The 16,658-nt window shown below is 39.1% G+C and overlaps 1 protein-coding gene across 1 annotated transcript in view; it reads left to right on the top strand.

Moving 5' to 3' along the window:
- LOC136610201 (C-type lectin domain family 5 member A-like) overlaps positions 1-14,319 on the top strand; it is a 95,884-nt gene extending 81,565 nt beyond the window's left edge. The window contains exon 9 of the mRNA XM_066589443.1: positions 14,146-14,319. Within this exon, the coding sequence (XP_066445540.1) occupies positions 14,146-14,319 (174 nt within the window). The remainder of the gene's footprint in view (positions 1-14,145) is intronic.
- Positions 14,320-16,658: the final 2,339 nt, after the last annotated feature.

Below are 16,658 nucleotides of genomic sequence, written 5' to 3'. Positions count from 1 at the left end.
ACAATGCCTGACATTGACATAAGACAAACACATACACATCACACGGACAACACACAACGTTCACACTTAACACTGGGCCCACTACAGGAAAACACAATGACATATAATGTAACTAAAAAAGGGAAATCTCACTTTGTCACACGTATATAGGAAAGCCCTGCCTGAAAGTGGGGCAATCGCCTTGATATGGGAACGCCTTCATCCAGAGTATGGGGGCTGATTAGACTGTCCTAAGATGGTAAAGAGGTAGTAAATGACTAATGTAAATATCTATAAGAACAACTAGGGGCTGGCTGGCAAATTATAGCCTGGGGGGCCAAGAACATAGTACTAGCTTATGAGTAGCAGTCCACGCTAAGGGTGACTAGCCGCACACAGCCATATCATGCCCAACTTTGGTGGCCAATAGCCACACAGATGTTTTGGCTGTGTGTAGTCAGCTACACTGTGTGTTTCCACCCTTAACTTGTTTATCTCTTAAACATGAATACAGCAGCAAAAGCAAGTTGATAACAGAACTACAGTAGCAGAAACAAACTCATAACATAAATACAGCAACAGAACCAAGCTAAGCAAAGGCAAATAAAGTCTTGGGGTGCATTAAAAGAGGCATAGAGGTGAGGGACGAGAACATTATTCTCCCACTATAAAAGGCACTCGTCAGGCCTCACATGGAAAACTGTGTACAGTTCTGGACACCGGTGCTCAGGAAAGATGTTGCAGTGCTTGAGGGGGTTCAAAGAAGGGCAACTAAACTAATACATGGAATGAAGGGACTTGAATACCCAGAGAGGCTATCAAAATTGGGATTATTTACCCTGGAAAAAAGACGGCTAAGGGGCGACCAAATAACTATGTATAAATACATGAGGGGACAATACAAGGATCTCTCCCATGATCTGTTTATACCCAGGATTGCAACATTAACAAGAGGGCATCCTCTACGATTAGAGGAAAAAGTTTCATCACCAGTACAAAAAGGGTTCTTTACTGTAAGAGCAAGGAGACTGCGAAACTCTCTGCCTGAGGACGTGGTGATGGCAAAATCGATAGGGGAGTTTAACCACTTCCCGCTATATGACATATATTTACATCATGCAGCATCGGGGTATGTATGAAGAGAGATTACATAGTGACCTTTCTTCATACAGCATGGGTGTTAGCTGTTTTCTTACAGCTGACACCTGCACGCAATATCTATTAACCCTTTAAATGCTGCTGTCCCGTACGCCCTTTACCTCGTGATGAGATGTGTGGGTGTCATGGCTGCCGGGGTCATCCTGAAAGGCCCCAGGGCTGTCTTAACAAACTGCCTATCAAGCCATCCCTGTGGGGTGGCTTGATAGACTACCTGTCAGATTACAGAATGATGAAATGCTATATCATTACATCATACTACAGGAGTGATCAAAGCATCACCAGCTGTGCTCCCCAAGGGGGCTAAAAAAAGAAGTAAAAATCAGATCAATAAAGTTTTACTAATTGTAAAAAAAAATAATAATAATCACCCCCTTTTGCCATATCTATAATAAAAAATCTAAATCATAAAACAAAAATACATATTTTGTATCGCCACGTCCGATCTATCTAAGTAGTGAATTATTTACCCCGTATGATGAACGTCGTCTGAGAAAAAAAAAAGAACGCCAGAAATGCACTTTTTCAAATGCCCTGTCTCCAAGAAAAAATGCAGTAAAAGCGATCAAAAAGTTGTATGTAAACTACAGGATATCTCGCAAAAAATGAGCCCTCGCACAACTACGTCGACGGAAAAATAAAAAAGTTATTGCATTTAGAAGATAGCGGCAGAAAATAATTTGAAAAATTAAATGTCTGGAAAAAAAAAGTAGTGCAGAAAAAATAAACTAAAGTTTGATATTGTAATAATCGTACATTTTTGTTGTAGTTTGTGGGCCGTAGAGACAAGACGCACTGAAAGATGGTGGAATGTTGTTTTTTTTTTCTTCATTTTACTCCACTTAGAATTTTGTAAAAGTTTTTTCAGTACATTATATGGTACTTTAAATAGCACCATTGAAAAATACAACTCGGTCCCAGAAAACAAGCCCACATACTGCGACGTCAATGGATAAATAAAGAAGTTTCGATTTTTTTAAAAGGGGCAAGGAAGAAACAAAAATGTTAAAAAAAAGGGCCCCGTCATTAAGGGGTTAAGAGGAGACTAGATGCCTTTCTAGAGCTCTATGACATTACAGGATATAGTCATTAAATAACCAGAAAGGTTGGTGATCTGGAGTCAGGTAGGAACTTTTCAAATGTTGATTCAGGGATTATTCTGACTGCCATTATAGAGTTGGAAAGGAATTTTTCCCCCAAAATGGGGTAAATTGGCTTCTGCCTCATTGTTTTTTTGCCTTCCTCTGGATCAACAAGGGTGATGGGGGTGGAAACAGGCTGAACTAGATGGACATTTGTCTTTTTTCAGCCTAGCATACTATGTTACAGTGCACAAATTCAATATCAGAACAAAGCTGATAACAAATACACCAGCAAAGCCAAGTTAATAGCACATGTACAGCCCCAGAATTAATCTCTGTACATAAATACAACACCAGAAGTCAGCTCATAACATAATACGGTACCAGAACTAAACACAAAAATACAGGACCACAACCAAGCGTAAACCACAAATATAGCAGTAGAACCTGTCACGTCTCAGTCAACACATAGTTAATTATTTGCCAGCACACCTTGTTTCTGTAGGTTCTAGGCAGACTAGCCAGGGTTAACAGCTCCTCTGATTTCTAGTCTAGGTTTATTAGTCCTGCTAGAGTCTGAGAGGTGTGGCTGGTGATTGACTTGTCTGTCAGACGATCTGCTTCTCCCTCCTTCCTATAAGATCCAGCTTTTACTGCCTGGGAGTTGCTGATTAATTTTCAGTGATCCCTGAGCAGTCAGCCTGCTCAGAACTGCTGTGTGTCTGGCTTTGGTTTATTCTGTTTGTGTCTATTGCTTGTCTGTTCTTGTTCTGTTTATTTCTGTGCACTGTACCCCATGTGTTCAGTGCTCCCTGGTAGGAATTTGTAGTGGCCCAAATACGAGTGTGGGTCTGCACCTGTTGGAAGCGATCGGCCCACCAATTAGGCAGGGCTCCCTCCTGGGGTAGGGGTTTGCAGGGAAAGGATTTCCTTTAGTTTATTCTGCATTTACGTTGCATAGTCGAGATATACAGGCCTTTACCCTCCTGCAGAGGTGCTCTCTGTCTGTTCTGCATCTAGCCACCTGTACCAGCGCTTTCCTGCATCCGTCTTGGCTGCCCCCTATACCCTGTTCATGTTGGCAGTCCAGGACGAACGTGAAAGAACCAAACTCATAAAATAAATACAACACTCAAACTTATCTAATAAAATAAAAATGGCTCCAGAACCAAGTTTTCAGTATAAATACAGCACCAGAACTAAGCTCAGTACATAAATGCAGCACCAGAGCGAAGAACTATATATTTTTTTACATAAGGCAGCTTTTTTAGATGAGTGTATTATGGATGCAGTTTTGCCCTTTACAATACAGACAAGTGTCCCCATGGGTTCACTCACCCTATGGTCCTGTGAGTTTGGGTTAGTAGACCTGTGGTTAGACGGGACACTCATTTATATTATAAACACAAAAATAAGTCCATAATAAGCTCGTCTGAAACTAAACTTAAGTCTGTGTGCTCTAAAATGGCAGCTGAAGGGGTAAAAGAGATGTTCCTATGTTAGCGAGTTATCCTCCATCCACAGGATAGGCGATAACTTGCAGATCGGTGGTGGTCTGACTGTTGGGAGCTGCATGGATCCTGAGATTTCACTCCTGGCGTGTCTTGAAGAACTTTGGGATATGCCCGAAGTGAAATCTCTGGATCATTGTGGGTCCCAGCGGTCAGACCACCACCAATCTGCAAGTTATCCCCTATGCTGTGGATAGAGGTTAACTTGCTGAGACTGAACACCTCCAGTTAAACGGGTTGGTAACCAGTGGCTGATGAAAGGGTTTATTTTAATGAAAAGTGTATTTAAGCAATATCAAGACCAAGCATGTTTTTTTCTTCATTACATCAACCCCCTATAATGTGTACTCCAGCCTCACCCTTCACAATGGTGCTGCCTGGTCTGCAGTGCATGCAACACAAGGACTTGGTCCAACTACTCCCCTCATGAGTATTGGCTGCTCACAAAAAGTTTATGAAAGTTGCAGTAGCAAAGCATGGCGAGTAGACAATAGGCGAACCAGGGTCAGCGGGAAGGGGTAGGTGCAGGCACCACTAATCAGGACTTCCTATGCTGCTGTTACAAATCAGAATGATGTACCATGCCTCTCTGTGCTCCCGGCCCAGCCCACCTCTGATAACTACAGCAATAAGTAGCAGATGACTATATAAGTACTAGACTAGATAATAAGAATAAATACAAGGGACTTATCTGAGACTGTGAGAGCATCCAGACAACATAAACCGGACCAGAGGGTACTGCCCAATATCAAATATAGTTGAGTTCAGCCTGGCCCAAAGTAGTTATGGGAATGAAAGCTGGCATGAAAGTGGGCAGACCGCTATTTTATATTGATTTGAATAATCAACTGCTATTTTCAATAGGGTAAATGGGTTTTGGCCACTGATCGTTCACTGCCAATACACAGAGGGTGATGCCTCACATCTAATCTACCCTAGTTGAGTTCATTTTCGCCCAAAGTAGTTCTGGGCATAAAACCTGGCATCCAAGTGGGCAGAAATCCACTTTTTACTGATTTGAATTATTGATGTTTTAAAGCGGTAAATGAGTTTGGGCCACAGATCTAACTCTAGAGATGAGCGAGCGTACTTGGAAAAGCACTACTCGCTCGAGTAATTTGCTTTATCCGAGTATCGCTGTGCTCGTTCCTGAAGATTCGGGTGCCGCTGCGGCTGAAAGGTGAGTCGCAGCGGGAAGCAGGGGAGAGCAGGCGGGAGAGAGGGAGAGAAAGATCTCCCCTCCCTTCCTCCCCGCTCTCCCCTGCAGCTCCCCGCTCCGTGCCGGCACCCGAATCTTCAGGGACGAGCACAGCGATACTCGGATAAAGCAAATTACTCGAGCGAGTAGTGCTTTTCCGAGTACGCTCGCTCATCCCTAAACACTACCCATACACAGAGCGGAAACTTCCACATCTATATATATAACTAGCTGATATACCCGGCTTCGCCCGAGTTAATTTGGTACTGGTGTTTATCTGGTGTTCACAAGGAAAATCTTATGAAGTCGTGCTTACTTTAGAGATACCGGAAAAACATAGGTTCACCATTTTGCATAATTCTCTGCGTTACCCAGGAAACACCACGTGGAGGTAACCATGTGACGTTTACTTTATATAAAATGACACCGGAAAGTGAAAAAATTACATTCCGCACGTAAAATTTGGACGCTAATTCTTTTGCGCTAGAATTGAATAATCGAGTTGGGACCTATGAACTTTTCCTATTTATGACATAATCAATGCTCGTGCCAAATTACACGTTTCTATGACACCGGAAAGTGAGAAAATTAGATTCCGTACGTAAAATTTTGGACGCTAATTCTTTTGCGCATAGAATTATATAATCGAGATGGGACACATTAACTTTTCCTATTTATGACATAATCAATGCCCGTGCCAAATTTCATGTTTCTATTACATTGGGAAGTGAGAGATTTAGATTTTGTACGTAAATTTGGACGCTAATTCTTTTGCGCATAGAATTGAATAATGGAGTTGGGACCCATTAGCGTTTCCTATTTATGACATAATCAATGCTCGTGCCAAATTTTCTGTTTCTATGACATCGGGAAGTAAGAAAATTAGATTCCGCGCGTAAAATTTGGACGCTAATTCTTTTGCGCAGAGAATTGAATAATAGAGTTGGGACCCATTAGCGTTTCCTATTTATGACATAATCAATGCTCCTGCCAAATTTTCTATTTCTATGACACCGGAAAGTGAAAAAATTACATTCCGCACGTAAAATTTCGATGCCAATTCTTTTGCGCTAGAATTGAATAATCAAGTTGGGACCCATTAGCTTTTCCTATTTATCACATAATCAATGCTCCTGCCAAATTTCACATTTCTATGACACCGGAAACTGAGAAAATTAGATTCCGTACGTAAAATTTCGATGCCAATTCTTTTGCGCTAGAATTGAATAATCGAGTTGGGACCCATTAGCTTTTCCTATTTATGACATAATCAATGCTCGTGCCAAATTTCCTGTTTCTATGACACTGGAAAGTGAAGAAATTACATTCCGTACGTAAAATTTCGACGCCAATTCTTTTGCGCTAAAATTGAATAATCAAGTTGGGACCTATTAACTTTTCCTATTTATGACATAATCAATGTTCGTGCCAAATTTCATGTTTCTATGACACCAGAAAGTGAGATAATTAGATTCCGTACGTAAAATTTGGACGCTAATTCTTTTGCGCATAGAATTGAACAATCGAGTTGGGACCCATTAACTTTTCCTATTTATGACATAATCAATGCTACTGCCAAATTTCGAGTTTCTATAACACCGGGAAGTGAGAGAATTAGATTCCGTACGTAAAATTTGGACGCTAATTCTTTTGCGCATAGAATTGAATAATTGTGTTGGGACCCATTAACTTTTCCCATTTATGACATAAGCAATGCTCGGGCCAAATTTTAAGTTTCTATGACATTGGAAAGTGACAGATTTAGATTACGCACGTAAAATTTCAACGCCAATTCTTTTGTGCATAGAATTGAATAATCGAGTTGGGACCCAATTACTTTTCCTATTTTGGAGATAATCTATGCGTGTGCCAAATTTCATGTTTCTACGACATCGGGAAGTTGGAGAACTTTTGGCGAGTCAGTCAGTCAGTCAGTCAGTCAGTCAATGAGTCAGTGAGGGCTTTTGTCTTTATATATATAGACTAGCTGATATACCCGGCTTCGCCCGAGTTAATTTGGTACTGGTGTTTATCTGGTGTTCACACGGAAAGTCTTATGAAGTCGTGGTTACTTTAGAGATACTGAGGAAAAACATTTTTTCACTATTTTGCATAGTTCTCTGCGTTACCCAGGAAACACCACGTGGAGGTAACCATGCGACGTTTCCTTCATATAAAATGACATCAGGAAGTGAGAGAATTAGATTACGTATATAAAATTTGGACACTAATTCTTTTGCGCTTAGAATTGAATAATCGAGTTGGGACCTATTAACTTTTCATATTTATGACACAAACAATGCTTGTGCCAAATTTCATGTTTCTATGGCATTGCGAAGTGAGAGATTTGGATTAAGTACGTAAACTTTGGACGCTAATTCTTTTGCGCATAAAATTGAATAATGGAGTTTGGACCCATTAGCTTTCCCTATTTATGACATAATCAATGCTCGTGCCAAATTTCCCGTTTCTATGACACTGGAAAGTGAGAAAATTACATTCCGCACATAAAATTTGGACGCTAATTCTTTTGCGCATAGAATTGAATAATCGAGTTGGGACCCATTAGCTTTTCCTATTTATGACATAATCAATGCTCGTGCAAAATTTCCCGTTTCTATGACACCGGAAAGTGAAAAAATTACATACCGCACGTAAAATTTGGACGCTAATTCTTTTGTGCATAGAATTGAATAATGGAGTTGGGACCCATTAGCTTTTACTATTTATGACATAATCAATGCTTGTGCCAAATTTCCTGTTTCTATGACACTGGAAAGTGAAGAAATTACATTCCGCACGTAAAATTTCGACGCCAATTCTTTTGCGCTAGAATTGAATAATGGAGTTGGGACCTATGAACTTTTCCTATTTATGACATAATCAATGCTCGTGCCAAATTTCATGTTTCTATGACACCAGAAAGTGAGAAAATTAGATTCCGTACGTAAAATTTGGACGCTAATTCTTTTGCGGATAGAATTGAACAATCGAGTTGGGACCCATTAGCTTTTCCTACTTATGACATAATCAATGCTCTTGCCAAATTTCATGTTTCTATGACACCAGAAAGTGAGAAAATTACATTCCGTACGTAAAATTTGGATGCTAATTCTTTTGTGCATAAAATTGAATAATCGAGTGGGGACCCATTAGCTTTTCCTTTTTATGACATAATCAATGCTCCTGCCAAATTTCACATTTCTATGACATTGGGAAGTGTGAGATTTAGATTTTGTACGTAAAATTTTGACGCCAATTCTTTTGCGCATAGAATTGAACAATCGAGTTGGGTCCTATGAACTTTTCCTATTTATGACAAAATCAATGCTCGTGCCAAATTTCACATTTCTATGACACCGGAAAGTGAGAAAATTACATTCCGCACGTAAAATTTGGACGCTAATTCTTTTGCGCATAGAATTGAATAATGGAGTTGGGACCCATTTGCGTTTCCTCTTCATGACATAATCAATGCTCGTGCCAAATTTAACGTTTCTATGACACCGTAAAGTGGAAAAATTACATTCCGTACGTAAAATTTCGACGCCGATTCTTTTGCGCTAGAATTGTATAATCGAGTTGGGACCTATGAACTTTTCCTATTTATGACAAAATCAATGCTCGTGCCAAATTTCACATTTCTATGACACCGGAAAGTGAGAAAATTACATTCCGCACGTAAAATTTGGACGCTAATTCTTTTGCGCATAGAATTGAATAATGGAGTTGGGACCCATTAGCATTTCCTCTTCATGACATAATCAATGCTCGTGCCAAATTTCCTGTTTCTATGACACTGGAAAGTGAAGAAATTACATTCCGTACGTAAAATTTCGACGCCAATTCTTTTGCGCTAAAATTGAATAATCAAGTTGGGACCTATGAACTTTTCCTATTTATGACATAATCAATGTTCGTGCCAAATTTCATGTTTCTATGACACCAGAAAGTGAGATAATTAGATTCCGTACGTAAAATTTGGACGCTAATTCTTTTGCGCATAGAATTGAACAATCGAGTTGGGACCCATTAACTTTTCCTATTTATGACATAATCAATGCTACTGCCAAATTTCGAGTTTCTATAACACCGGGAAGTGAGAGAATTAGATTCCGTACGTAAAATTTGGACGCTAATTCTTTTGCGCATAGAATTGAATAATTGTGTTGGGACCCATTAACTTTTCCCATTTATGACATAAGCAATGCTCGGGCCAAATTTTAAGTTTCTATGACATTGGAAAGTGACAGATTTAGATTACGCACGTAAAATTTCAACGCCAATTCTTTTGTGCATAGAATTGAATAATCGAGTTGGGACCCAATTACTTTTCCTATTTTGGAGATAATCTATGCGTGTGCCAAATTTCATGTTTCTACGACATCGGGAAGTTGGAGAACTTTTGGCGAGTCAGTCAGTCAGTCAGTCAGTGAGTCAATGAGTCAGTGAGGGCTTTTGTCTTTATATATATAGACTAGCTGATATACCCGTCTTCGCCCAAGTTAATTTGGTACTGGTGTTTATCTGGTGTTCACACGGAAAGTCTTATGAAGTCGTGGTTACTTTAGAGATACTGAGGAAAAACATATGTTCACTATTTTGCATAGTTCTCTGCGTTACCCAGGAAACACCACGTGGAGGTAACCATGCGACGTTTCCTTCATATAAAATGACATCAGGAAGTGAGAGAATTAGATTACGTACATAAAATTTGGACACTAATTCTTTTGCGCTTAGAATTGAATAATCGAGTTGGGACCTATTAACTTTTCATATTTATGACACAATCAATGCTTGTGCCAAATTTCCCGTTTCTATGACATTGGGAAGTGAGAGATTTGGATTAAGTACGTAAAATTTGGACGCTAATTCTTTTGCGCATAGAATTGAATAATGTAGTTGGGACCCAGTAGCTTTCCCTATTTATGACATAATCAATGCTCGTGCCAAATTTCCTGTTTCTATGACATCGGAAAGTGAGAAAATTAGATTCCGTACGTAAAATTTGGACGCTAATTCTTTTGTGCATAGAATTGAATAATGGAGTTGGGACCCATTAGCGCTTCCTATTTATGACATAATCAATGCTCGTGCCAAATTTCACGTTTCTATGACACCGGAAAGTGAAAAAATTACATTCCACACGTAAAATTTGGACGCTAATACTTTTGCACATAGAATTAAATAATCGAGTTGGGACCCATTAGCTTTTCCTATTTATGACATAATCAATGCTCGTGCCAAATTTCCTGTTTCTATGACATCGGAAAGTGAGAAAATTAGATTCCGTACGTAAAATTTGGACGCTAATTCTTTTGTGCATAGAATTGAATAATGGAGTTGGGACCCATTAGCGCTTCCTATTTATGACATAATCAATGCTCGTGCCAAATTTCACGTTTCTATGACACCGGAAAGTGGAAAAATTACATTCCGTACGTAAAATTTCGACGCCGATTCTTCTGCGCTAGAATTGTATAATCGAGTTGGGACCTATGAACTTTTCCTATTTATGACATAATCAATGCTCGTGCCAATTTTCACATTTCTATGACACCGGAAAGTGAGAAAATTACATTCCGCACGTAAAATTTGGATGCTAATTCTTTTGCGCATAGAATTGAATAATGGAGTTTGGACCCATTAGCGTTTCCTCTTCATGACATAATCAATGCTCGTGCCAAATTTCCTGTTTCTATGACACTGGAAAGTGAAGAAATTACATTCCGTACGTAAAATTTCGACGCCAATTCTTTTGCGCTAAAATTGAATAATCAAGTTGGGACCTATTAACTTTTCCTATTTATGACATAATCAATGTTCGTGCCAAATTTCATGTTTCTATGACACCAGAAAGTGAGATAATTAGATTCCGCACGTAAAATTTGGACGCTAATTCTTTTGCGCATAGAATTGAACAATCGAGTTGGGACCCATTAACTTTTCCTATTTATGACATAATCAATGCTACTGCCAAATTTCGAGTTTCTATAACACCGGGAAGTGAGAGAATTAGATTCCGTACGTAAAATTTGGACGCTAATTCTTTTGCGCATAGAATTGAATAATTGTGTTGGGACCCATTAACTTTTCCCATTTATGACATAATCAATGCTCGGGCCAAATTTTAAGTTTCTATGACATTGGAAAGTGACAGATTTAGATTACGCACGTAAAATTTCACTGCCAATTCTTTTGCACATAGAATTGAATAATCGAGTTGGGACCCAATTACTTTTCCTATTTTGGAGATAATCTATGCGTGTGCCAAATTTCATGTTTCTACGACATCGGGAAGTTGGAGAACTTTTGGCGAGTCAGTCAGTCAGTCAGTCAGTGAGTCAATGAGTCAGTGAGGGCTTTTGTCTTTATATATATAGACTAGCTGATATACCCGGCTTCGCCCGAGTTAATTTGGTACTGGTGTTTATCTGGTGTTCACACGGAAAGTCTTATGAAGTCGTGGTTACTTTAGAGATACTGAGGAAAAACATATGTTCACTATTTTGCATAGTTCTCTGCGTTACCCAGGAAACACCACGTGGAGGTAACCATGCGACGTTTCCTTCATATAAAATGACATCAGGAAGTGAGAGAATTAGATTACATACATAAAATTTGGACACTAATTCTTTTGCACTTAGAATTGAATAATCGAGTTGAGACCTATTAACTTTTCATATTTATGACACAATCAATGCTTGTGCCAAATTTCCCGTTTCTATGACATTGGGAAGTGAGAGATTTGGATTAAGTACGTAAAATTTGGACGCTAATTCTTTTGCGCATAGAATTGAATAATGGAGTTTGGACCCATTAGCTTTCCCTATTTATGACATAATCAATGCTCGTGCCAAATTTCCCGTTTCTATGACACCGGAAAGTGAGAAAATTACATTCCGCACGTTAAATTTGGACGCTAATTCTTTTGCGCATAGAATTGAATAATGGAGTTGGGACCCATTAGCTTTTACTATTTATGACATAATCAATGCTTGTGCCAAATTTCCTGTTTCTATGACACTGGAAAGTGAAGAAATTACATTCCGCACGTAAAATTTCGACGCTAATTCTTTTGCGCTAGAATTGAATAATGGAGTTGGGACCTATTAACCTTTCCTATTCATGACATAATCAATGCTCGTGCCAAATTTCATGTTTCTATGACACCAGAAAGTGAGAAAATTAGATTCCGTACGTAAAAATTGGACGCTAATTCTTTTGCGGATAGAAATGAACAATCGAGTTGGGACCCATTAGCTTTTCCTACTTATGACATAATCAATGCTCTTGCCAAATTTCATGTTTCTATGACACCAGAAAGTGAGAAAATTACATTCCGCACGTAAAATGTGGATGCTAATTCTTTTGTGCATAAAATTGAATAATCGAGTGGGGACCCATTAGCTTTTCCTTTTTATGACATAATCAATGCTCGTGCCAAATTTCCCGTTTCTATGACATTGGGAAGTGAGTGATTTAGATTATGTACGTTAAATTTCGATGCCAATTCTTTTGCGCTAGAATTAAATAATCGAGTTGGGACCCAATTTTTTTTCCTATTTTGGAGATAATCTATGCTCGCGCCAAATTTCATGTTTCTACGACATCGGGAAGTTGGAGAACTTTTGGCGAGTCAGTCAGTCAGTGAGTGAGTGAGTGAGTGAGTGAGTGAGTGAGTGAGTGAGTCAATGAGCGCTTTCAGCTTTATATATATAGATGAAGACGAAAGCCCTCACTGACTCGCTGATTCACTGACTGACTCGCCACTAATTCTCCCACTTCCCGATGTCGTAGAAACATGAAATTTGGTAAGAGCATTGATTATGTCCAAAATAGGAAAAGTAAGTGGGTCCCAACTCGATTATTCAATTCTAGCGCAAAAGAATTAGCGTTAAATTTTACGTACATAATCTAAATCTCTCACTTCCCAATGTCATAGAAACTTAAAATTTGGCATGAGCATTGAATATGTCATAAATATCAAAATATAATGGGTCCCAACTCGATTATTCAATTCTATCGCGAAAGAACTAGCGTCCAAATTTTACGTACGGAATCTAATTTTCTCACTTCTTGGTGTAATAGAAAGTTGAAATTTGGCAGGAGCATTGATTATGTCATAAATAGGAAAAGCTAATGGGTCCCAACTTGATAGTTCAATTCTAAGCGCATAAGAATTAGCGTCCAAATTTTACGTACGGAATCTAATTATTTCACTTCCCAATGTCATTGAAATTTGCAATTTGGCACAGGCATTGATTATCTTATAAATAGGAAAAATTAAAGGGTCCCAACTCGATTATTCAATTCTAAGTGCAAAAGAATTAGCGTGCAAATTTTACGTGCGGAATGTAATTTCCTCACTTTCCGGTGTCATAGAAACGTGAAATTTGAAACGGGCATTGATTGTCTCATACACATGAAAAGCTAATGGGTCCCAACTCGATTGTTCAATTCTAAGCACAAAAGAATTAGCGTCCAAATTTTACGTACAGAATCTAATTCTCTCACTTTCCAATGTCATAGAAACTTGAAATTTGGCACGACCATTGATTATGTCATAAATAGGAAAAGTTGATGAGTCCCAACTCGATTATTTAATTCTAAGCTCAAAAGAATTAGGGTCCAAATTTTACGTACAGAATCTAATTCTCTCACTTTCTGGTGTCATAGAAACTTGAAATTTGGCACGAGCATTGATTATGTCATAAATAGGAAAAGTTAATGGGTCCCAACTCGATTATTTAATTCTAAGCGCAGAACAATTAGCGTCCAAATTTTACGTACGGAATCTAATACTTTCACTTCCCAATGTCATAGAAACTTAAAATTTGGCACAGGCATTGATTATGTCATAAATTGGAAAAGTTAATGGGTCCCAACATGATTATTCAATTCTAAGCGCCAAAGAATTAGCGTCCAAATACTCTCACTTCCCGATGTCATTTTATATAAAGGAAACGTCGCATGGTTACCTCCCCGTGGTGTTTCCTGGGTAACGCAAAGAACCATGCAAAATAGTGAACATATTTTTTTCCTGGTATTTCTAAAGTAACCACGACTTCATAAGATTTTCCGTGTGAACACCAGATAAACACCAGTACCAAATTAACTCGGGCGAAGCCGGGTATATCAGCTAGTCTAATGTATTGGAGTTCATACATGAGAAGTTCAGGTAAACATTTTACAGATTTGCTTTATTTTTTTTTAGGATGCTTTGAAATCTTTCCTTGAAGTTGACCGGTACTGGATTGGATTAAGACGTGACACAGTGCCTAAAGTCCAAGTGAAGAAAGTGGAAGCATTCCATGAGGGTTTTAAAGTAAAAAGATCAGGATTTTATTGCTCCATATTAAAAGACAAGTACAGGCAACGTTTCGACTAGGACATAGTCTGTATCAAGCCTGCTAGTGTGCCCACAAGTCAGATCTTAAATAGTGGCAGCAAGTGAAGGTGAGGGTGGGACAAATCCACCCTACACCAATCAAACACAAGACAATCAACATAACACTAATTAATTGATTAAAAACAAGTGGTGCAGTCACCTGATACTCTGTCCAATCCAGGCGCGTCCAGCAGGGGAAGGCATCACCTGTAGCTGTAAACAGTTGACAGATAAAGTACAAGTGTCCTAAGCCACAGATATATACAGCGTCATAATATAAACTCAAGGTGGTGTCTCGTAATATTTGGGGTTACAGTTCTGATACACCATCACCACGTCAGAGAACGATGATGTAACCGTGTAGGTGCCTCGCGCATGCGCAACGGCAATACACATAACTATTACCGTCCAACGCGGCGCACACGTACACATTACCATCACACAGGGGGATGTCACACACAAGATGGCCGCGGTCCGATACAGTGCATGCGTACATGGAGCCACCTAGTGACCAAAGAGAATTAAATCCCAAAGACGGGCGGCCAAATACAAAGGGCCACCACAAATCAAAAAGGCACAAATGTACTCAAATGGCAGCATAATAGTCATAAATATAAGTAAGTATGAAGGTTAATATAGCGTCAGCACACAAGAACGGGGTAACATTACAGCACTGGTGCAGTGCGCTCACATAGCAACGATACATATCACTGCAGAGTGCATAAATGTCACTCACAAAATGGTCACTATCCGGCACAGCCCATACACACATATAGCTATCCAGTGATGAAAAAAAAATAAATAAATAAAAATTAGTCATATAGATAGCCAACCAGGCCAAAAATGCCGAGCACAGATGTATACACTAACACCACATTGGTCAGAAAAGGGGGATAGTACCGTCCCATTGAATCTACTTGCTATAAAATGTATCGCATGTATACGCGCACATGCACAAATATATAAGGATCCAGAGGCCAAAGAACAGGGATAGATTCATAGTTCTAAGGATAATGAAGTATTACATAAGTGTCAAAATCAAAGACATAGACGTAAAACGAGAGAAGAAGAAAAAAAAGAAAGAAAAACCTCAATTATCTCTCAATTAACAGTGACCACACTGAAAAGTGTATGGAATAAAGTACAATACACAGACAATAATCAAAAATAAAGCAAGAAAATTTAACTCTCAACAAAAATCACCAAAGTTTATTGTGTATCACAAAAAGAGTTTTTTTGTTGCATAAAGGACACATCACAAGCAAAAACCCACATCCAACCACATAAGGTCATCATATAGAAGAAAAAGTAAGAAAAAATGGCTATAATGTACAGCTACATAAATATAAAATCACATAAACAAGGCATTAATGTGCAAGTGAAAAAAATTCATTTAATGTTGCGAAAAAAGCCAACACCAATCCGGTAACGCCTGAGGAATGGACAGAGCACAGGAGCAGCACCTAAAAACAAAGAACAAATAAACAATGATTAAAAACAAATAAAGAACAATAGGCAAACTAGAGTACAGAAGAGAAGGAAAGCGGAGGATTCTACAGAAATGGTACACAATTATATTCTTGGTTTAGACCAAAGGGATGCATGGTATTGAGGGTATGTATCCACCGGAGCTCTTTCTTTTTAAGCAAAGCTTCCCTGTCTCCCCCTCTTGTTGGTGGCGGGACATCGTCAATGATTCTAAAGCGAAACTGGCTAATGCTGTGTTTCATATCATAAAAGTGTTTGGGGATAGGCAGGTCTAGGCATTTCATGTGGATGGTGCTTTTATGTTTGATAATCCGGGTTCTAGCCTCAAGTGTTGTCTCGCCAACATAGCCCAACCCGCTGGAGCAGGTGACCAAGTAAATGACAATCGAGGAAGTGCAGGTGTAACGCTTACAGATTCTAAACCTCTTGCCTGTGTAGGGATGATGGAATTTGTCCCCCATGACTAAATTTCCACAGCAAACACAATTGAGGCAAGGAAAGTTACCTGGTTTTAAAGAAGCCAGAAGTCGTTGAGAATGATTTTCTTTGAATTCCATAGGCTTCACCAATTTGTCTAACAAATTGGGGGGCCCTCTAAAGGCCATCATGGGTTTACCCCTGAATTCAGGAACATCATTGATGACCCTAGACAGAAGGGGCCAGTGTTTGATTATAATAGATCAAACCCTAGCACTATGATGACCATAAGTGGAGATAAAGGGAATCCTTTTTGATCCCCCAGTTTTGGGTTTAGGGGATAGCAGTGCATCACGGTCAAACGGGCGAACGTTCTCAACAGCCCTTCTCACAAGAGGCGTTGGATAGCCTCTCAGTAGAAATTTTTGAGCCAT

Source organism: Eleutherodactylus coqui, chromosome 2 (genome assembly GCF_035609145.1).
Source record: "Eleutherodactylus coqui strain aEleCoq1 chromosome 2, aEleCoq1.hap1, whole genome shotgun sequence".
Lineage (NCBI taxonomy): Eukaryota > Metazoa > Chordata > Amphibia > Anura > Eleutherodactylidae > Eleutherodactylus > Eleutherodactylus coqui.
Note: the sequence above shows the minus strand (reverse complement) of the source record. Positions and strands in the feature narration are given on the sequence as shown.